General features: G+C 37.6%; 1 protein-coding gene across 1 annotated transcript in view; it reads left to right on the forward strand.

Annotated features, from left to right (window-relative positions):
- Positions 1 to 23,569, forward strand: part of FASN (fatty acid synthase) — a 55,348-nt gene that overhangs the window by 2,778 nt on the left and 29,001 nt on the right. The window contains exons 2-14 of the mRNA XM_087955916.1: positions 5,196 to 5,336; positions 6,187 to 6,339; positions 6,830 to 7,003; positions 7,361 to 7,561; positions 9,282 to 9,404; positions 11,016 to 11,131; positions 11,540 to 11,674; positions 12,139 to 12,598; positions 12,826 to 13,013; positions 13,975 to 14,164; positions 16,926 to 17,020; positions 17,474 to 17,608; positions 17,702 to 17,905. Of these exons, the coding sequence (XP_087812042.1) occupies positions 5,210 to 5,336; positions 6,187 to 6,339; positions 6,830 to 7,003; positions 7,361 to 7,561; positions 9,282 to 9,404; positions 11,016 to 11,131; positions 11,540 to 11,674; positions 12,139 to 12,598; positions 12,826 to 13,013; positions 13,975 to 14,164; positions 16,926 to 17,020; positions 17,474 to 17,608; positions 17,702 to 17,905 (2,301 nt within the window). The 5' untranslated portion in view covers positions 5,196 to 5,209. The remainder of the gene's footprint in view (positions 1 to 5,195; positions 5,337 to 6,186; positions 6,340 to 6,829; positions 7,004 to 7,360; positions 7,562 to 9,281; positions 9,405 to 11,015; positions 11,132 to 11,539; positions 11,675 to 12,138; positions 12,599 to 12,825; positions 13,014 to 13,974; positions 14,165 to 16,925; positions 17,021 to 17,473; positions 17,609 to 17,701; positions 17,906 to 23,569) is intronic.

Raw genomic sequence — 23,569 nt, forward strand, 5'->3', positions numbered from 1 at the left:
GAAATGTATTTGAACATATTTAGATGTCACACTAAACAATATTATAAACCAATTGATAATGTCATTTAAACTATAGTTTGCTTTAAAGAATCTACCTTCATTATTCAACAGATGATAGTTCAAATAGTCCTGATGACTGTTTAACAAACTTTTAACAAACTGTTCAAATTAATTACAGCTGAGAAGATGGATGGCTTGTTAAAATTTAAAAATCCTTCCTCAGGGTTGTAAAATGGGGGAGGGGACAAAGGCATGTTTAAGAGGCAAATGGGTATTTGAGGCCCAGTAATATGGTTGATTTCTGTGCTGTCTTTAAATTCTCCTGAAGAGCAGAGTATTCCAAATTAGAATAGCCAGTTCTTTTGGAACTGGGCAGCACTGACTGCAATACACTGTCTATCTCTTATCCATTAAACTGGTCAGAAGCCTTTTTTATGATTTCCTTTTCCCCCCAGATATATTGCTCAGGTATTCTAAAACGCAATATACTGGACTAGATTATTTTTATCTAAATCAGCAGTTTTTTTCTAGAATGATAATTCATTATTTATAAGGAAATAAGTTTGAAAAGCCAGCCCTTTGGATTCTATAAGTGGAATTTGTACAAGGTTGGGACCTTGTGTTTCATTTTGGCCAGCAAAGCATTTTGGGTCATTATCAGAGGGATTCACAGCAGTTTCTAGATAATTTATTATAGCCATCAATTTAAGAAAAAGAAGTAATATATTTTACTTGCAGAAGTGAAAGAAAGCCACACTGGAAAAACTTAAGAAATCCCCAAGGATACATTCACAGGTATTTTGTATTATACAAGGACAGTCCATTGGCCCCTTTAATATATGCTTGCTTTGGCAAAGGTAAATGTGAAGAATACCTGAATGCAATTTTCACCAAACTGGTATTTTTCAGAGGTATTGGGACATTATCTTTCCAAAATTTCTTTCATTTGATTGAAAGTGACAGTGTTGGGGCAACACTTGGTTTCTTCAGGGAGAATGCCAAATGGCCCGAAACTGCTCTGATGTATAAAACTGGCAATCACTTCTCCATCAAAATATGAATCCTTGGATTTATAATGACCAATTTTTCAAGTACATATTTGTAATCCTGTCCTGAGTAGCTGCATAATTAATGTCTACTTTACTACATTCTTTGTCTTGTCCCTACTTATTGTGTTTATTTAAGCTACATTCAGTGTTCACCTGCATGAGTATGCATGGACTATCTCTGCTCTGCTTTCTGTCTTCCTCTACTATCCTATCTGTCAGTGGTTTATTTCAAATCTAGACTGGCTAAGATATTGAGCTGTCAAAGGCAAAACAGTCAGTGACTATTTTCTTCCCCAAATCAAGGTAGATAATATCTGAACCTAGGGCTGTTCTTAAGAGGAATTTTTATTTTGAATGAATGGTACATACTACTATTCCCCCATTTGCTACACCTATAGAAGCACATCCTTTCTGTTCCTATAGTACCCTTTCTTCTGTCCTATCTTTTTATGTTCTGCCAACTTTTGGGGATTGAAATTGCTCAGTCATCTGTTACAATTGGTATACTAACCGAGTAAGTAGAAGTGGCATGTGGGGGGCTGCTGTATTTATAGTGTTGCTTTGCTCTTCAAGCAAGCAATTCTGCTCCACTTGAGCTGTTTCTCCTGCCTCCTTTCTTTTCCTTGAATCAGTTATTAAAAAAGGGACAATAGGATAAAGACAACTGAGCTAGCCAAATTCATCAGCCCCACAGAGATTAGAGTTCTGTTATGAAACAGCATTCATAATCTGTGTGATAAATTAATCCACTGTTTGGAATTGCTTAATACTTTGAACCATTAAATTTAGCACATTGTATAAACACATCTATGAGGTATTTTTTTGATATGTTTAGGTATCTTACGTTAACATTGACAGATTATCTACCGTGTTTTCCCCAAAATAAGATGAAACCAGATAATAAGTCCTAGCATGATTTTTCAGGATGTTCCTAATATAAGCCTGGCCCCCCAAAATAAGCCCCCAGTTAAGATTGTCATCCAGACACATATAGTAATTGTATTTCCTGGAATATAAGACCTAACTGGAAAATAAGCCATAATGCATCTTTTGGAACAAAAAATAATATAAGACCTGGTCTTATTTTCAGGGAAACACGGGTAGTATATTTCACTATATGTTTGAGAAAAGCAGTGACTGGCAACAGAAGCATCAATACCTGTTGCAGGCATCTGTGAACTGCTGAAGGAAGGTAAAACAAGGGCAAGAAAAGGTTTAGAGCCTGGTAACAAGTGTGACCTTTTTGATTTGCTAATATAATACCTAATTTCACCTAATAATAGGGCTGAACACATTTCATAGTTCTGGATTCTGTTCCACCCACAATCTTAATTCAGTTGTTGCACCATTCTATTATAATTAAGCTGCAGTCACAACAGGATTGGCAGTATTTCTTATGTAACTTAAGTGTTATACTTAAGTATACTTACCCCAAGGGATATATTGAATTCTATAAAAACAGATCAATAATGAAAGAGAATCTCTGGGAAAGCCAAGTATGTGCCATCTTTAAGACAGCACCCACCCACCCCGACTTGAAATTCATCAAGAAAGCTTTGTAAGTATAAAGTCATTTCTGAAGAGGGTTATGCACACAGAACTCTTTTATGTTATAGATGGAGGGTGGCATATGGGGGCATTACCGCATACAATGCTCACATTCTTATTTAAGACCTATGTACTATATGATCCCTGCTAGGAAGGTGTCATCTTCATTACCCTTTCTAGTACACAATAGATTTTCATTCATATTTCCAGTAGGACCATCCAACATAAAAATTTGTATGGACAGTAGCTTCATTAGTTGTCACTATTGTAACAGCTTACACTGAATACAGCTAAAATACTGGAGAGAGGTGTACTGCTTGAACATCTGGGGGGCTGTCTCCCAATCCGTCCCTTTCTTCCAGTTTTGCCTGTGAAGAGAAGTAAAAGTGCCTTCGGATTTGTACAATTCACTGAGAGAAGAAATTGTATATAAATAGCTTTGCTCATGTATTTATTGACAAGCTCCAAATGTTATTAGCGTGCACTTTTGCTTATGAGATCTGAACTTTAAATTTAAATAAAAATAATTGTTTATTCTAATATGCTTATTTCCATAGTCATTTTCAGTACAAGGTACATCCTTCAAAACTCTTGAGATATATCAGATTCTTATTATTATAACTCATTTTAATGGTCTAAAACTTTTTAATTTTAATTACAGTTTTAACCGCTGTGCACTCACTCTTGAAAATATGCCTCATCTAATTTTAATGAGACTTCCAAATAAAACATGTATTTCACTATTTTCCAGTTCTTATTTTTCCTAACTAAATCATACATTCTATCAGTCCTTTGACACTGAGCAAATAAATTGAACTGCTATTATTATCTAATTCATATTTTCAAAAAGACCCTTAAGATCTTGAGCAGCATTAGTTCACTTCCATTCAGAATATGTCAGGTAACAAAATGACCATAGTTAGTATTAAATCCATGGCACACCTAAACAAAAAATCAGTGGTATGCAGTAATTATCTAAAACACAGTTAGTTGGATTCAGAGTGTCCCTACTGGCAGTATGAAGAGCTCCATAATATTATGCCCATTCTATTTGTTTTATCATTTTTCACTTACTCTGATTCTGCTCATTTAGGGTTTCCTGGTAGCTGCCTTTTCCTTTTACAAATTGAGCTATCTTTATGCGTCTCTGTTTTTTCCCCCTTGATTTTTGCAGATATTTGCACACTTGTCTGCTTTCACATATTAACAGAATAACAGAATTGGAAGGGACCTTGGAGGTCTTCTAGTCCAACCATTCTGTTGAGGTTCTCTCTTTAGACATTAATGCAAACCCACCTTCCTTCCTTCTTTCCATCTCTTTCTTTTTTCTCTTTCTCTTTCGTACCATCATCGCTTTTGATGTTGTAATGATTAAAACAAAGGGAATAGGTTGTTCATATGTTCCATTCTAAATCGATGAAATTTTTATAGAAGGAAGATTGAAGGGTTCAGCCTCATGGAAGCAAAGTAGCATTCACTTAAACTTGGTAACTTCATTCCAATGTGCTTATGTTGCAACTAAAAAGATAAGGGGAAATTTTGCAGTACTGTGGGAAGAGGATAGAAAACAAAGGGATCCTGCTTCACTCAGCCTGGGAAGGACCTAAAAGGATGCACAAAGGGATATCTAAGGCTTGAGTGGCATAAGGACTTTCCACAAGGAATGGGTTAAATAAAGTTCATTGATTTAATAGGCCGCTGTTCAGTGGTAGGATTCAATTTTTTTTACTACCGGCTCTGTGAGTGTGGCTTTGTGGGCATGGCAGGGGAAGGATACTGTAAAATCTCTGGTCAGAGGTGATATTTGCCGGTTTTCCGAACTACTCAAAATTTCCGCTACCGGTTCTCCAGAACTGGTCAGAACCTGCTGAATACCACTTCTGCCGCTGTTGAATCAATCATAAGATAATTGCAAAATGGATGCTGCTCATCAAAGAACACAAGAGCATGACAGTACAAGATGAAATGGCCGCACAGGGCAGTGGCCAATCCCTGGAGGGAAGACACAGGCCAGGAGCTACTGCCAATTGCAGGAGTTACCATAAGATTGAAAGGAAGCACTGCAGATCATCTGCTTGAAAGAAGGCTTAAGATGGCTTTGGTCGGAAAACAGACAATTTAGAGCAGATTTTCAAAATAAAGCCAGAGGGTGGTATACTTGTGGTGGGTTGTGAGTGTGTAGAGGATGACAGCTTCTGTTCCTGGGCTCAAGAGGTAGTAGGTGGCCCTTACTGGTGATGAGGCAAACAGAAAACAAGGATCTGCCCTGTAATATGGAAGGAAGGAGACCTCAATGGTTACAATCTCCTTAGGCTAAGTCCTACCTCTATTTGAATCATTAAATTCAATGAGCAATGTTGGAATCTCACTTTTTTTAAATGACTCACACATTTAGTATGCACACTTATACAATACTGTTCTGTCCTTCAACTGTGTCTTTAAAAGAGTCTATTGTTATAGCAAAGAAAGAAAATTAATTCTTCAATGAGCAGTGAAAGATAACTTTAAAAAAAACTATCATCTTTTTTGTTTTATTTTGTTTTGCAACATTCACTGCCTAGGCCTAACTCTTGATTTGCTTTTTTCTTTTCTGCTTAGAAAAGCATTGAAAGATGGAAGACGTAGTAATTGTTGGTATAGCAGGGAAGCTGCCAGAATCAGAAAATTTGCAGGAATTTTGGGAAAACTTGATCAATGGAGTGGACATGGTTACAGAAGATGATCGGAGATGGAAACCAGGTAAGTTAAATAATTCTTAATTGATGGTAGAAAAATAAACTTGAAAAAAAAAGCCTTTATGTGCATTGGATTGAATAAGCAGAAGTAGGATCAAATGAAATCATTCTTTTTAAATGATTGAATTGTTTTAGACTGTTTGATCAATTTCCTATTTTATTTTGATTAAGAAAGTAAATCATTTCTATTCTCATTAGGACCTTTCTGCATCCCCCTCAACTGGTTTATTTTTACCCCGGCCTCTCATCATTATTTGGAAAGTTTAGATGATTGAAAAGATTATTTCTAATTTCTCTTCAGTCTAGTTTACAAACTTGGCAGTTTAACCAAGACATTAGAGTAAAAGAAAGCTTTTATGGATGGAAAAATATACCAAATTAACAGTGTTTAGATGTCAGTTGTATTGATATTATTGATTGGATTGATCTTAGATACTTATCTAAAATAAATGCACTTAGCTATATTTGTAAAATAAATTATTTATTTATTTAAATTTATTGGCTACCCCAGCTCCAACAGACAATGGAAATTAATATAAGCTAGTCAAGATTTCTTAGGTATGAATCTATGACAAGTTATGTGCTCCAGCAGAGAACAATGCATGGTGGATACTGGTAAAATAATGTGTTTTGTCTTTACAAAAAAAAAAAAAGAGATGTTGTGGCTTTCAAAAACAACTCTTACCAGTATCTTACATTTTGCTTCCATATTTACTTGGCCTGCTAAGATGTAAAAATAGTGACATGCAAAATAAGTGCAATCAGCACCTGATTCATAATGACACCTTCTCATTCAGTAATTATATATCACACAATGACTGCAATGAAATTATTTTGTTTCTTTTTTAATTCAGGAATTTATGGATTGCCTAAGAGAAATGGGAAACTCAAAGACATCAGCAAATTTGATGCCACATTTTTTGGAGTCCATGCAAAACAAGCTCACACCATGGATCCTCAACTACGCCTGTTATTGGAAGTTTCTTATGAAGCCATTTTGGATGCTGGTAAACAAAAGAGCCTGGAATTCTTTATTCAAAAATCCTATTGTCTATGGACTGAGTGTACAGATTACAGTTTGGATAAAAAGTTGATTAGATTCAGATTTATTTATGCATAGAATAGACACAGGAAGACTGTTTTTAAAGTAGTCATTAGTAACCACAGGTATTTTTTTCTAGCTTGGCCATATTGGTTTGATTGTAATGTGCATGTAAAAAGATACGGCCCAAACTGTAATTTGTGGAAACATTAGGTAGTTTGGTAGAATAAAAATAACAAACTACAGCTGAGCCACTCTGAAGAGGTTGAGAGAGTTTTGAAATAATCAAAGTATAAATATTACAATCAATAATTCCTTCATAAATGCCTTTTTTTCTTCTTGCCCATGCATCCATCTCTTCCATTAGCTACTTTGATATCAGATATGCCTGATGTTCTTTTGAATTGTTTGTCTTGTAAACCATAGGGAATTAAATATGTCTTCCTCCTTTGTAGGTATTGACCCAACTACCATTCGAGGCACAGACACAGGCGTGTGGATTGGTGTGAGTGGGTCAGAAGCTGCTGAAGCCTTTAGTGTAGATCCTGAACTGTTGCTGGGATACAGTATGACCGGCTGTCAGCGTGCTATGTTTGCCAACAGAATCTCTTACTTTTTTGATTTCAAAGGCAAGTATACAGAGTTACAGGTTACAAGCTTAATATGAACAACTATCATTTGTGAGCTGGTAATTCCTAAATAAGGGTTTAGTTATAGAGATCCTGGCAGTTTTATACAAGTGTTAAGATGGTGAAATATATAATTGAGGGCTTTTAGAGAATTTTCTTTTTGGCATGCTGCTAGAATGTTTGCAAAGCTCAACTGTTGATAAAGAAGTAGTGATTTCTCTTGAAGGTTGGAATCAAGGAAGAATGGAACTCCTTTCTTTTCTCACAAGAGAAGCAAACTGGGCAGGTTTGGCGGATAATTGAAAGAAGTTCATAAATTTGGTAATCTGTTTTTTTCATAACTTGTTATTTCCAAAGGACCCAGTATGTCCATAGACACAGCCTGTTCCTCTGGCCTTGTTGCTCTGGACAATGCTTACAAAGCAATCAGCAGTGGGCAGTGTGAATCGGCTCTTGTAGGTGGAGTCAACCTTATCCTGAAACCCAATACATCTGTACAGTTCATGAAGCTCGGCATGTTGAGCCCTGAAGGGACCTGCAAATCTTTTGATGCTGAAGGTAATAAGATTGCTTTTCTCGTTGTTAAATATTTAGGTCAAATGTTATAAGGATTTGAGTATGAGGACAAAATATTTGTTTTCAGAGCTTTCATTTAATCAGAAAAGCCAAAGAAGCTGTGGGTTGTTTTTTTTCTCTTCAAGGCTCTCCAGCAGTAATGAATTAATTTTAATTGCCTTTTTAATTACTGAACTACTTGGTAGATTCAGATCAGGCAAGGATGCTATCAATAGGGAAAGCAGACCATTTTGAAATATTACTAGCCCCTAGTAATTATCATGTTGCTCCTTCCCAGGGGTGGGCTTCAAAAATTTCAGCAACTGGTCCTCTGTCCGGTTGCTGGGTGGGCATGGCCATGGTGGGTCTGGCCTAATCGGCCTCCTGCACCATGGTGGCGGGTAGTCGTTTTCGCCCTCCCCAGGCTCTGGAGGCTTTTCTCGAGCCTCTGGGAGGGCGAAAACAGCTCATTTCCGGAACTTCCGGGAGGCCCATTTTTTGCCCTCCCCAGGCTCCGCAGGCTTTCCTTGAGCCTCCAGGAGGGCAAAAACGGCCTCTCCCAGGTTGTGGAGGCCCTCAGAAAGCCCGTTTTTTGCCTTCCCCTAGCTTCTATGCGGGCCCTATACTTGCCTGGCATCCAAAACGGGCTGCGTGGGGACTCCTGTGAGGGGTGGGGCAAGGCGGGTGGGGCTTAGGCAGGTGTGGGATTTACCGGTTCACCGAACCGGTAATTAAAAATGATAAAATTAGAAACTGGTTTGGCCAAACCAGGGCAAATCAGTAGCAGCCCACCCCTGCTCCTTCTCCATCAACTGCAGCTTTGATAAGAAAGCTAGAAGGTTATAAAAATGCAATGTACATATGATTCCATAAAGTTTGGAGAGTGGCAAAGAAAAGCCACTTAGAACTTTGTTTGTAGTAAATAAATGAAATAGATTTAAGTTTTAAAAATATAGAAAGAAATGAGAGAAAACATATATAGCAACCTAATTTGCAAGCTAATTCTATATATATTTTTCTTTTAAGAGAATTCTTTTTAATGAATACTTGTTAAAAGCCAATACTTTCTTATTAACTTTAACTATTTTTAGAATTATAAAAAAAGCTTTAATGTGATACCTTCCAGTTTGTGGTGATGATAAGCATTTTATATAGAGACTACAAGGAGAATTAGTGTAAATTGTAAATTTTAAAATGCATATTTTAGATTTGTTTAGTTACATTTTTTCTATATACAGTAATGTTTTTTGATTGGGAAAAGATTTTATAATACACTTTTCTCTGTAACATTTAATATTCCATCAAAAATGTTAGGAAATATGACTAATTTCCTTATAAAATTAATACCCATAATAATTAAATATTTGAAAAACAGAATTGTGCCATTTATGCCAGATTATTAGTAAAATTACGGAAAATAGGGTCTGTGGCCAGTGTGATAATCAAAAGAATAAGAAGCCAAGTTGGATGAACAGAACATACTGTAAGATTCTTGCATAAATTTATTCTGCTAATCAATTTTTTCTGTAACTTTTTGAATAATGGCTACTCTAAAAATATGTGGAGTTGAAAAATCCACCATTTTAAATATGAGAATGAACATGATTTAGTATTTTTTACTTTGTGGTTGCTCTGCACTTCTGAAATAAAAGATTAGAAATCCAATTATTAAAACATGAATAAAGTCTGAAGCTGTTGCTTTTATGGTTCTGGATTTTTCCAGGGAATGGCTATTGTCGCTCTGAAGCTGTTGTAGCTGTATTTCTGACTAAGAAATCAAAAGCCAAACGGATTTACGCTACCATAGTAAACTCTGGAATTAACACAGATGGATTTAAAGAACAAGGTAAAACTTTCTTGGAAGTTCTAAGGTTTTAAGAATTATCCTGCAGGAAATAGCGGTGTTCTCTTCGGATTAGAAATATCTGTACCATATTTACATTATGGTAAATCAACTGATATTTCTCATTGGTTCCTATTATGGTATCATCTACTTCATTGGTGTGTACACTGACTATCAACAGCTCTCCAGAATTCCAGAAGAAGGATTCCTTTAGGGGAATGTCACTCTCTACAGTCACCCAACAATTAATGTAGGATACTAAAGTTTGCATCAGAGGTTGCCACTTCATCTGCGCAGTGATTAGAGTGCTGTACTGCAGGCCACTTCTGCTGATAATTGGCTGCTTGTAATTTGGCAGATTGAATCCCACCAGGCTCAAGGTTGACTCAGCCTTCCATCCTTCTGAGGTGGGTAAAATGAGGACCCAGATTGTAGGGGGCAATATGCTGACTCTGTAAACTGCTTAGAGAGGGCTATAAAGCACTATAAAATGGTATATAAGTCTTAAGTGCTATTGCTATCACAACTATCTCTTTCCCTTTTTGCTTAGAAAAAAAATGAATGAAAGCCTGAATATTCTGCCATTTTAAAAATACTAAAGGCCTTATAGGAAAATTCTTGGTACACAGACTTTGTGCAGCCTCAGAGCCAACGTTTATGCAAACTCCTTTAGTCCCTCCGAATGGCAAAGTTGAACAATGAGATATGTTGATTTTCAGTAAGAAACTAATGAAAATAGGAACAGTAAACTGGAGATAGGCTTAACACACTTATAATATTTAAGTCCCAAATACCAAAGAGGTGAAAAAATGGTTCCAAACCCAGATCCCCAAAACCAGGCTATAAGAACTTGAAAAGAGTGAAGTCCGAAACTACAGAAAAGATTTCCCCTTGTACTGTTGACCTTGGTTGCTTTTCTTAACAATGTTGCTACATTAGGAGGATGGGGGGGAAATCAGAACAAAATTTGGAGAATTAGAAATGGAACTTTGGTCTAGATCTTTTCAAAAAATATTACATGAACAAAGTAGAGCAATTCCACAGTAATAAAAGCCTCAGGTGGAAATGCCCTTAATAATAAATTATAAGAAATCCTTCCTTTTGAAGCATGAAAACACATCTCAATGAATGACTCAGCATTCACTGAGTCACTGAGAGCATATTGATGGTTCTGTGCTACTTGAGAAATTGCTGATTTTTAGAAAGTTGCCTTTTTCTGTTTGCAAAATTGAATATTTTACATGAATTCACCATAAACATATGTTGTAGTTAACTTAAGTATTTTGAATATTCAAAGCACCACACATGATCAATTCTAATAATCCTTATATTACTAGATGTAATATATATTAGTTTTATTCCTAGGTTGAATTGAGGATTTCTTAGTGGTTTACATTTATAATCATATTTCTTTTTAAAATATTAATTTTAAAATTTTGCAGACAAATGTAGTAGTGTTTATGTTACACTCTAATAGTACTATTATACATACCTAATTACAAGGACCTAATAAATTAAATGGACTCTTCCAAGTAATTTGGCAGAGGATTGAATTTTGAATGAGGATGTTTTGGTACTTCATACAAGATTAAGAACTAATGGTTCTTACTTTAGGTGTAACATTTCCTTCTGGATGGATGCAGCAACAGTTGGTCAGTTCTCTGTACAGAGAGTCTGGAATTAAACCTGAAGAAGTAGAATATATAGAAGCCCATGGCACAGGCACAAAGGTACATTCTAATTCTATTCTGATTATTTTCTTTTAATGCTCATTCCATCATTTTTTTTTTGTACTCCTCTAACTGAGCTAGAAAAAATAGATTTCCCATTTAAAATTTTCACTGGAGAAGACAACGCTACAGCAAACCATGATTCCAGCCTGTTATTTCATCCCAATATTTCAGTAATGTTCAAATTGGTTTATAATTTCAAAATCTCCCTAATGAATATCATCAGAGTCACATTAGAAGGTTTAGACTGCATATAAAGAATTATTCCCATCTTAGATATGCATGCTGGGTCCCCACTAGACTCAATCATAGTAGTCTTCAACCATATTACCTGTGTATGAATAAAACTGAGAGGATGAAACAGTCATTGTTAGCTCTGAAATCTTCCAATTTTTCTTTTATTCTTAGGTTGGGGATCCGCAGGAAGTGAATGGCATTATAAATGTCTTTTGCCAATCAGAGCGGCCACCACTGTTGATTGGATCCACAAAATCTAACATGGGCCATCCAGAACCAGCTTCTGGTCTTGCAGCTTTAGCAAAGGCAATGATTTTATACTTGTCTCATTGTATATGTTGCTCCTACTTGTGTTGTAAATGAGAATGAGAGCAGAGTGATCATTTGTAAGCGATCCAATGCAGAGGTAAAAGTTGGACTCATTGATCCTTATGGGTGAAAGCAGGAGGAAAGTACAAGGTTGCCAACACAGAAAAGAAAAGAGAACATGGAGGAGGAAGGAGAAATACAGAATAGATATACTGTATGATGATGAACAGAATCTTTCCTTAATTTTGAGGCTTCCACATTATAGAAAAAGACTAGCAATTCTAATATTCTTCAAATATTTGAGGGAAGAATGGGTGACTTTACAGGATCTTAAAGTCTTCATATATGACTTGAGAGTAGGGGGTCTTTTTTAACCTTCACGGTCGATGCCAAAATTATATCTTTATATTACACTTGTTACGAAGCCAGTATTTAGCCTTGTTATATTTTCTCTGTTTCAGGTTGTTCTATCATTTGAGTATGGTGTATGGGCACCAAATCTCCACTATAACACCCCAAATCCAGATATCCCTGCCTTAAATGACGGCCGCCTACAAGTAGTCACCAAGCCAACCCCCATAAAAGGCCCCCTTGCTGGAATCAATTCTTTTGGCTTTGGAGGTTCGAATGCTCATGTCATTCTGAGAGCTAATAGGAACAAATCACCTCCACCGGAAGCTCCCAATTTGCCACGATTGTTACAGTTTTGTGGAAGGACTCAAGAAGCAGTAGAAACACTAATAGAACAGAGCTGCAAGATGCAGGAACACGCTGCATATCTGAGCATGCTTAACGATATCTCTGGGGTATCAGTGTCATCCATGCCCTACAGGGGCTATACCTTGATTGGAAGTGAGAGTGATATAAAGGAAGTTCAAATGGCCCAGGCCTCAGGGAGACCTCTGTGGTACATTTGTTCAGGTAATTGCTTTCTCTCTCTCTGTCCCTCCATCCCCCCCCCTCTCTCTCCCCTCCAGCTCCATTCAGTTGCAAACAGCCTTGAAACTGCTTGGCTTACCTTCATATATGCGCTACTAGCTGGAAAGTTTCCATCTTCTGGGACATAATTTTTAAACTCTGCTCCAAATGTCATATCAAAAACCCAGTCATCCATTCACTAACCAAGGGTTCTCTCCTTTATTTTTTAGGCATGGGGACACAGTGGAAAGGGATGGGTCTCAGCCTAATGAAGCTTGATCTCTTCCGACAATCTATCTTGCGTTCAGACGAGGCTCTGAAGGACACAGGCTTGAAAGTTTCGGATCTTCTTTTGAGTTCAGATGAAAATACCTTTAATGAAACAGTAAATGCATTTGTTGGGCTTGCAGCTATTCAGGTAAGAAGGATGGGTCTACTTTGGCAAGGTCCTTTGGTGCACACAAATTTTGTTACAGAGTGGAGATTTATTTTAGTCATATTTTAGAATTAGCCTGAAGAAATGCTTGAAAGATGGGATGACATGATACTTCTGCAATGTTTTGGATTTCAATTCCCATCAGTTCCAAATAGATTATTATAGAAAAGCATTATGGGAATTGTAATTCAAAACATCTGAATATCCCCTAGTTAATGTGATTTCAGTCATAGAGATTAATTTTCAAACCTTATTTATCATAGAGTTTATTGGGTGACTCATTGTGACTCATGCTGAGTCAGGTACTTATCTGTCAATTTTATCTAAGATGAGAACAAGGAGAACATAATTTCTGTCTTGCACATCATGAAGGAAAAATAGAGAATGATATAATAATAATAATGACACAGTAAGGCTTAATTGCAAGTGTACTTGAAAATAGACCTTTGCCTTAACATATGCAAGAGGTATAGAACAGTGTTACAATTACATTGTGTTCTATACCTCTTGCATATGTTAAGGCATGTTAAATGTTAAAGCATTTTCCTACAGTCAGCAGCCATACCAGCTACAGAAATGAACACAATGAACACATTGTTATTGTGTTCATTTCTGTAGCTGGTATGGCTGCTGACTGTAGGAAAATGCTGGCGTGAATATAGCAGGAGCTCCTTGGCCCAGTACCATATAATGACATCACTGAAACCATCTTGGACTTGGGAAAAATAACCCACAGCTTTTTGGTTGGACAACAGAAATTCAATGAGAAAAGAATAAAGAATATGGGTCACTAAGTGACAAAATATTTTACAGAGAGATGAGGGTACAATTAGGCACTCTTAGGAACTATGTATTGTGGAATAATAGGTGATGATGCTCACCTGAATAGGCTTGCCGATATTACTTCACATGTGTAAATCCAGCAATGATATTCTCTCCACAGATTGCACAAATTGATATTTTCAGGGCTGCAGGTTTGCAGCCTGATGGAATTATTGGTCATTCCGTTGGAGAACTGGCCTGTGGCTATGCAGATAACTCCCTAACACATGAAGAAGTAATTCTCTCAGCTTACTGGAGAGGAAAATGCGTCAAAGATGCGAAATTGCCACCAGGAGGCATGGCTGCTGTTGGTAAGTAAAAGTCCCTCATGAATATTGAGAAAAAACATCTGAGTTATAACTTGAGTCCACACAGCACACTAATTCGTAAACCTGAATTAACACTATTGCATCCATATAATGCACTGTCTGTAAATCATACTGTTTTATGGCTTAGGGATGACATCTTGGTTCACCCAATGGATTAGAGCTACTGAAAGCTTATTACCTTATACCTAGTAATGGTTTGCTTTCTTTATTCCGCTGTGTTCAAATGGCCGAATATTACAGTGGATTCTGATACCACATAAAACTGGTGTTTCTTTTCTATTTTTTGTTTGTTTGTCTCTTTTGAGAGTGATCATATAGCCCAATTTTTAATCCTGCAGCCCCTTTAGACGTGTTGGGTTACAACCTTTGTTAGTATCCAGTATAGTTGTGATGGGAGTTGGGGAAAGTTACAGCATACCAAAGAAACTTTTACAGAAACCATTTAAACTATTGGGTAGACATAAGAGAAAATCCAATGAGGCTTTTTCCTTATGTTGTGCTAATCTTTAAAACTGCTTCTTAGTCACAATAGATCTGGACTTTGAAAAAGTCAACATTTGCCATCAATTTAGGCAAGCTGTGCTTATTGCTCTTCAGTCACACACACACACACACAAAGACACTTCACCAGGCTATTACAGTATATTGGCATTTGACTGTTGGTGACAACTGTTGCTATAAATACTGATCTTGTCAATTAGTTTAGTTTAAAAGAATATACAAAAGAGATTTTATGCATTATCCCATAATTTCATTGGGGTGTAGGATGGAGAATTGGTTCTCTAATTATATGGAAATGAGCTTTGGCAAGGGTTAAACTTCGAATCTAGAGACAACAACTCAACCAAAAAAAGATGTGTGAGCATTTTGAGAAACAATTACTATTTCTAGAATATATTTTTTGAATTAAATATACTTTTCAAATCCAATGTTTTACTCAAGCATGGGGTACAGCGTCAGTCTCTGTAAGACTCTCACAGGCCCATTCATTTTGTAATGAAAGGTATTTACCTAAATCCAACTCATTTTATTGCTTAATCCACAATGAACTAGATCTTGTTAAGGCCACAAACATTTATTTCTGAGTTGAATTTAGTGCCTTTCATTACAAAACCCATTAGAGATATTGGGCCCATGAGATTCTTACAGAGTCTGACACTGTACCCTGTGCTTGAGTAAGAAATTGGACTTGAAAATTATATTTAATTCAAAAAATATATTATAGAAATAGTAATTGTTTCCCAAAATGCCCACACATCTTTTTTTGATTGAGCTATTGTCTCTAGTCAATCAGGTTTGGCAACTGTATGAAACAATGGATACATCCGCAAAACTTGTTCTCAAAAAGCAACTTGTCACAGAAGTATGTGTGCTTTACGAAGTACAGTCCTTCTTTCAACCTTTATTTGGATTACCAAAACAGGATTCTTTGTCCTGTCACCCAAGTGCTATTTGAATTAATTGCTGTTAGCTGGAGTGGAGGTGTGTGTGTGTGTGGGAGTGTTTCCTCCTGGCATGGCTATTTCTAGTGTTGTTTTCTTTTGTTCTTAAACCCTGCAAGTTGTTCTGAACAAGGGGCCTCCAACCTTGGCAACTTTAAGACTTGTGGACTTCAACTCCCAGAGTTCCTCAGCCAGCAAAGCCAGCACAAGTCTTAAAGTTGCCAAGGTTGGAGGCTCCTTGTTCAGAATGATGTATTAGTGGGCAGTCATAGAAGTCAATTAATAAATGAGTGAGCATTCCTACTTGAATGGCATATGTCTAGTTAGATATTTGAGCATTTTGCACTTTTTTTAAAAAAAAAAAAATACTATATCCGCCCCTGGAATGAATTGAGGTTGTTGCTTTTGCTGGTTAATTGAACCAGTAGTTGGCAGCTTCAATTAATTTTCTTAGGTTTAGTGAAATACGAGCTTGCCAGTAAATGTCTATTCTTAAGGACAGTCTACATTTATGTATGTATGACTTTTTTTTAGTTATTTGCACCAGTCAGTTCAACAATGCAAACCTAGTTGAATTCACATACAAAATTTTTAAAAGTTCAGTTAACACAATATAGCATATGATTTAACATAATATAAAAGCCCCAGTTTTGGACTAGAACTTATAATAGGAGAGAACTTTGTGAATAAGTTGGCAAGGTTCCATAATGCAAGATGGAAGATAAGAATAGAGCATATGAATGACGGCATTTTTTAGATTGCACTGTTTAGAACAACATGGTCAGATGCTGTTCTAATTGGGAGTTTTGAGAATGGTAGTCTAACATATTTGATATCAAGGGAAAATTTTGTAGCTTATGTTTATTCAAAAGTTTGAGGCTCCTGTTCTAGTCCTTAAGCTTATGAACACTTAAAATGCTAATTTAGCTTGCTTTTCAGGTATCTAATCATGGCTGTCAGTATCATCAACTTTATGTAATTACAGCTGTGATTCAATACACATCAAAATATAGTCCTTTTGAATAAAAAGCACAGGAGAGCGTTGTACATACAGCATAGTTTTGTACTACTTGGTAGTAGAGAAGGCATGAGATTTTAGTGATACCTTCTGGAAAAACTGGATGAAGAAAAGTGCTTCATAATTCTTCTCACAACGAGTGTTCTACAAAGACACAGAAATAATTTTAAGGAAGAAATATTTTCTACTCTAGGAATGATATGTTGTTGTTCGTATGGAAAAAAAGTCTTCCTGCTTATTCTTCGCTTGATTGGGTTTATCTAAAGTAACCTGCTCTTTTCAGGTCTGACATGGGAGGAATGCAGGGAAAAGTGCCCTCCAGGAGTGGTACCTGCCTGTCATAATTCTGAAGACACTGTCACCATCTCAGGCCCTCAGGTAAAATAGCAGTGTGAATGATTACTTCAAATGTTGGCATTTAGGGTATTAGTTCCATCTCCTCAATACCATCTTGGCTGGCTCAACTGGATGTGAAAGCTCAAAGCTGTTCAGCTAATTAAACTTACTTGTATTTGTGAAAACTCTTAGCTTCAAGAGTTGCCAGGAGGCTGTGTGAATGCTAACCAAGGGTCACATTCAGAGTGAGGATTATGGATTGCTTTGATTGCCTTCTAGATAGAACAGCAAGATAGATATTCTATGTAAATAACATAGAATGTCACATAGGGAGAGATAATATTATTTCAATTTGTTTAATATTAAATGTAGGCTATCTACATTGGAGCAACATGTGGGAAGTAATGGATGCCCTTTAGGCAGCAGGCCCAAGTGCATAATCTGTAAACTATTGGAGTAACTCCAAAGGGTTATTATGGTTTGCTAATTTTTTAGGCGGCCGTAACCAAATTCGTATCTAAGTTGAAATCAGAAGGAGTGTTTGCGAAGGAAGTGCTGAGTGCTGGAGTTGCTTTCCACTCCTACTATATGGCTTCAATTGCACCAGTGTTGCTGAATGCCCTGCAAAAGGTAATGCTCTGGAAGGATCCAGCACTGGGGAGGGAGGTGGGATTCAGATCAAAAGTTACACCCAATGTGTGTCCTTTTATTTCCTCCTTTTAGGTTATCCTAAATCCAAAGCCTCGCTCATCCCGTTGGATCAGTACCTCTATCCCTGAAAGCCAATGGCAAAGTGAGCTGGCTCAGAATTCCTCTGCTGAGTATCACGTGAATAATCTTGTCAACCCAGTCCTGTTCCAGGAAGGTCTGAAGCACGTTCCAGATAATGCAGTGGTAGTGGAAATTGCTCCACATGCTCTTCTGCAGGTATTATTCTTGGGCAATGGTGGGATTCAAATTTTTTTACTAACAGTTCTATGAGCATGGCTTGATGGGCATGGTGTGGCTTGGTGGCGTGGCAGGGGAAGGATATACTGCAAAATCTCCGTTCTCTCCCCACCCCACTAACCTGCTTTCCAGCCCCGTTCTCCTGTGCAGGGCAACAAAAGAAGGCCCAGCCAATCAGCTGGGACTCGGGAGGCAGAGAATAGATGGGGCCAGGGCCAGTCTGAGATGGTATTTGTCAGTTTTCCGAACTACTCAAAATTCCTGCTATCGGTTCTCTAGAACTGGCCAGAACTTGCTGAATACCACCCCTGCTCTTGGGGACTATGATGAGTAAAAGTTAGTAAGAATACCCTGGGGTCAGTCTTCCCAAAATTGGTGTCTTCAGATGTGTTGTAGTTGAAAATTCTCAAAATATACCATTAAGTTTCAGACAGGCCCTGAATTATTTATTACTGTAGTTATTTATGTCTTCAATTTTTATGGCTACCCACTCACCGGAGAGCTATGACTCGAACAATACAACTATATTTATGCTTCTTTAAAAGCAAGTACATTGGCGTTTACAGGTAGTCCTCGACCTACAACCACTTATTTAGGGACCATTCAAAATTACAACGGTACTGAAAAAAATGACAATTTCCACTTATGACTGTTGCAGCATCCCTATGGTCACATGATCAGAATTCAGACTCTTGGAAACTGACATGTATTTATCATGTTTACAATGTCCTGGGGTCATGTGATCACCATTTGTAACCTTCCCAGCCGGCTTCTAATAAGCAGAGTCAATGGGGGAAGCCAGATTTGTTTAATGACAGCATCATTCACTTAACAATTGTAGTGATTCGCTTAACAACTGTGGTAAAATGCAACAAGACTCATTTAACAACTTCCTTGGTTAGCAACGGAAATTTTGGGCCCAGGTGTAGTTGTAAGTCAAGGACTACCTGAAGTGATTTACTCCTAGATATTCATGTATAGGTTTACATCGTTGAGAGACACAGTTGCTTTTTTGTTTTGAAAGGACAGGAAGAATAGCTTCAGAGCTTTACCATTCTGTTTACCTATGTGGTTTTGGTTTCTTATTTGTTTGGTGGTGGTTATTGTTGTTTTTTGAGTGAAGGTTATCAAATTTTGCCTTTGCTGCAAAATGTATGTTGTGTTTATAAATGTTTTTTGGAAGTTTATCCTTATTACTGGGAGCAATTACAGAGTAATATCAGGTGTTTTTTACTGGTGTGATGCAAAACCAATGTCTATAAGGATGTTTGGTTGTCATTCTTTATAAAAAGAGGTCATTATAAATGGTCAATTTTAATTTTAGAAATAATATGTTGTAGCAAAATCTGTCTCTTAGGAAGGCATCGCTCCCACAATAAAACAAATCCATTATAGAGTTAGGATGCAGTACTGCAAGCTACTTCTGCTGACTGCCGGCTACCTGCAATTTGGCAGTTCGAATCCCACCAGGCTCAAGGTCGCCTCAGCCTTCCAGCCTTCCGAGGTCGATAAAATGAGGATCCAGACTGTTGGGGGCAATAGGCTGATTTTGTAAACTGCTTAGAGAGGGCTGTAAAGCACTGTGAAGCGGTATATAAGTCTAAGTGCTATTGCTATTAAGAATTGATTGTTAAAAACTGTTGGGGGAGCGAGAGAGAGGAGAAAAAATCTATCTTTGTGATCTATGTAATCCTAGTTATCTATGGCAGAATCATTTTCATGGGTTTGCAGAGTTAGATGTAGTGTTGTAGTGCCTTAATTCTGAATTCCCCGTTTTCATCTGTAAACTTTTCACTTATAAGTAAAATCCAGTAATATGATCTATGTAACAGTTGTCTCACAGAGTTTTTCTAGGCTACCTTAGTATGTTTTACTATGATGACTTCATTTATTGTGCTTTGAGGCCATGAAGCTTGAAATTTGATTTCCAAAAAGTGCTTCAAGGGACATAAAAACATGAACTTGGTACTTGTCTGCAGCACCATAAAACAGTTGCATGTAACCTGGGAACATGTAACCACTCTGAGATTTTTGTGGCACAGCCCTGCATCCCCCTATTTCAGAGTGCAGGTAGTCTTCAACTTACAACCACAGTTGAGTCCCAAATGTCTGTTGCTAAGAGAAACATTTGTTAAGTGAGTCCCTTTTTTAGCACTGCTATAATTTAGAACAGTCACTAAATGAACTGCTGTAAGTCCTGGACTACCTGTAGAAGGAAAAAGAATGCTTCTGACTTTGTGAGAAGGACCTGATCAATAGGGAACGATGTCAGGAACAGTTTCTGAACAAATTGTGGTATAATTGTATTGCATCTCTGGAAGTCACAGGCTAGGAAATGGTAAATGCCGCAACTGTACCTCTTGCGTTATAGCAGCAAGTTGGTTTCCTCACTGAGCATTGACACAGATTTGTAGTTGTATGACATTTTAGAGTTACAGGGTTTTATAAGCACCTACTCCCAGCGTTGCATCAAAAGTTATTTGTGTTGCTTTAGAAGAGGTGTGCTTTAATCCAGGGGTCCCCCACCACCGGGCCCCGGACCAGTACCGGTCCGTGGAACATTTTCTACCGGGCCGCCGGTTTGCTGGGCGTCGCCATCTTGTTTCGATGAGAAAGTGCTTCCGGGTGAACTTTTCCGGTTGGAAAGCGGCGTTTGGGTCCTGAAGGAATCCTCGCGCCTTAGTTTCATCGAAGGGGGGGCGGCTTCGAACGAAACTAAGGCATGAGGATTCTTTCAGCACCCAAGGCAAGGCGAGCCGAGCGACCGTCCCGAAGCCCATCGACAAAGGTACAAAGGAGGAGTTGAAGGTGGCGGGGAGAAGCGGGGGACGGCTGGCCGGCCGGTTGCTCGGCTCGCCTTGCCTTGTCATGCGTGTTGATGCCGGTACCGGGCCGCGGATCATTTTGTGATGCCGGTACCGGGCCGTGGCACAAAAAAGGTTGAGGGCCACTGCTTTAATCCATTACCTCTTCCAGTGCTACTCCTGCCAATTTTTCAGGAGCCATTCTTAGAATCAAGGAGCAAGAAAAATCATTGCTTGTTTCTTCAACTTCAGATCCCTCTGTCAAGGGCTGACTGATAAGTAAGGAAAGCACTAGAAAGCAAACTTTTAAAAACCTTATTGATTAAAGTTCTCAAATATAACTAGTCCAATTAACAGATTTTCCAAAGCAGCACCCTGTTATCTTCTTACATGGGCCAGATTCAAATCTACAGAAGCCAAAAATGTTTGGCCAGAATATTGCTTTCCAAACACTTAAAGCTGCTTTCAATAGGGAAAGCTAATAAAGAGGTTTACTGAGGAAATGAATATGAAAAACAGGAAGGTATCTGCATTGACTAGTTTAAGATAAAAAATAGATGAAGGATTTTATAAGCTCATGCTGCTGATAATATTCAGCTCTATTTTTATTTTATTTTTTTGCTTTCTGCAATAAAATTTAAAAAAAACCAGAAACAACAGAAAATTAGTGCTTAGAGTACTTATTTAAACTAATGTGATGGAAATATATTAAGAGCACTGAATAGATCCTGGGCAAATCAGAAGCCTTTGACTGCTACTGAAGAGTAATTTCTGTAAGCATCAGAGTCTCCTCAGAGATGTATATCAGGGAAAGTCCCAGTGTAGACTTTGGTTAGTGGATCAAAAGAATAAAAAAAAACAGCTTCTGTATTTTTTGGTTGCTTGAGAAAATGCAGTGAAGTGTTCATATAAGCTGTAAGAAGAAACTCCTATTCTGCATGCACTGCTGGATAAATCATAATGAGAAGAACATCAACTTATTTGTTCTGCCCATCTTGGCCTCTTTCATATGCACTGGAACCCCTGCATACAGAGGTTAATTACAATCAGGAAGGTTGAGACTGAAAAAGAAAGATAAGAGGCCAGACCCGGTAAAGGCTGTGAGGCAAAGTACATTTAAATCTTTGCAAGATTGAACATTTGATTCTTCAGGCCAAATGGATTTTCTTTCTCAAGAGAAAAAGGTAAAAAGGACAAGTCATCCAAACATCCAAAAACATAGAGAAAAGTCCAAAAAACAACTTGCTTCATGCAGTTAGACTGGCGGAGAACCAGAAGACCAGAAGACCCATTGGTTGTTCTTCAGCTTCCATCTGTATTGTCTGTTCGTAGTTAACCAACGCCATTTCTAAAAAAAGAAAAGCTTTTTCCATACCATCTTTACAGGCTGCTTTTGTTTGCTCATATTCATCCCTCAGTTCCTCAAAAGAAAAAGCCATTATAGATCTTTTCTTTTCTTTTTCCCTCTTTCTTCTCACACCAACCAAAATATTCCAAAAGAAAAATAAGACAATCCCAAAGTCCACAATCCTCAATCAGTCCAAGCCAAGCCAAAATTCCCCTTTCTCTTCCAGGGTAGTATCAGACAAAGGAAAAAAGAAAATTCAAATCTGTGTTTTGAAGCCTTATTAAGATTTTATTTCTGTTTTCAAATCCTTAAGGCATCTCCTCCAACAAAATCCAACCAGATAAATATATTTTTGTCCTCTCCCTTCCGACTTATCCCAAAAGCTAGTTTTACCTGAAAAAAACACAGGTTTCTCAATATCCATTTATTAATTCCGTCGGGGGAGAGTAAACTTTCCTTTCAGCACCTCAGAATTGCCGCTTATTTTCTCTTGTGGAAAGAATCCTCCAAAAAGCCATCATTTTCAGGAATTAAATTAAATATATCTTAGAGTCCTGGGTCGACCAAGAAGACTTTCACTTTTAAAAACTTTCTCCTCTTCCTCCAGCGCATACTTGCCCAGCTGCCGGCTTCTTTGTGGCGGCCATTACGGACCGCCGCTGCACCGTCTTGGTAAAAGGAGGTTCTGCCGGCTAGGGAGGGGGTCTGCAGCACCCCCAAACCCTTTCCCGGATCCCCCCTACCTTCAGCTGCCCCTGCAGGGCAGCCTTGCTCCGCACCCTTTCGGATCGGAGCCCCAAAAACGGCTAGCGCGGCAGGGATCGCGCAGCTTCACGAATCCCTACCGCTCGCAAAGCCGACAAACCGGAAGATGAAGACGCCATCTTCAATGAATCCCAAAATTCATCTAAGAAAGAAGGAAGGAAGAAAGCGAGGAAAATGAAGGATTTAAGATCTAAAAAAACATTTAAGAAAGAGAAAAATATGATGCAAAATAAATACAATGATAGCAAACAAGAGAAAAAGGGAATACAACAGAGAAGGGATGCCGGCAAGATAGAGGTTAGAAGAAGGGGGTAGGAAGATTTGGTGGGGGAAGAAAGAAAGGGGAAAGGCGGAGAAAAGCCACAAAGTTTTAAAATTAGATGGGAAAAGAGGAATCCTTTTTAGGGATAATGGGTAAAGCATAAATTTTTTTTAAAAAAAGATTCTGCAAGGTACACAAGATGGTATTGTAACATTTGTATTAGAAATAGAAAATTAGAATGGCTTAAGAGTTAATAAGAAATTAAAATGTTGAAATGTTTAATAATGATTGATTTTTAAAATGTAATAAAATATTGAAGGGAAAGGCAATGAGAATGCTATAAGATTTATTATTTAGATTTATTATTTAACTACGTATTTAGGAGGATATTATGTATTTAAACATTTTTGATTTTTTACTCTGTTTTTATTGTTACTAAAAGTAAAAATTAGTAGATAGAATGT

This window comes from Notechis scutatus, chromosome 2 (genome assembly GCF_049901735.1).
Source record: "Notechis scutatus isolate UNSWTSFEM ecotype Mainland chromosome 2, rNotScu1.2, whole genome shotgun sequence".
Taxonomy (NCBI): Eukaryota; Metazoa; Chordata; class Lepidosauria; order Squamata; family Elapidae; genus Notechis; species Notechis scutatus.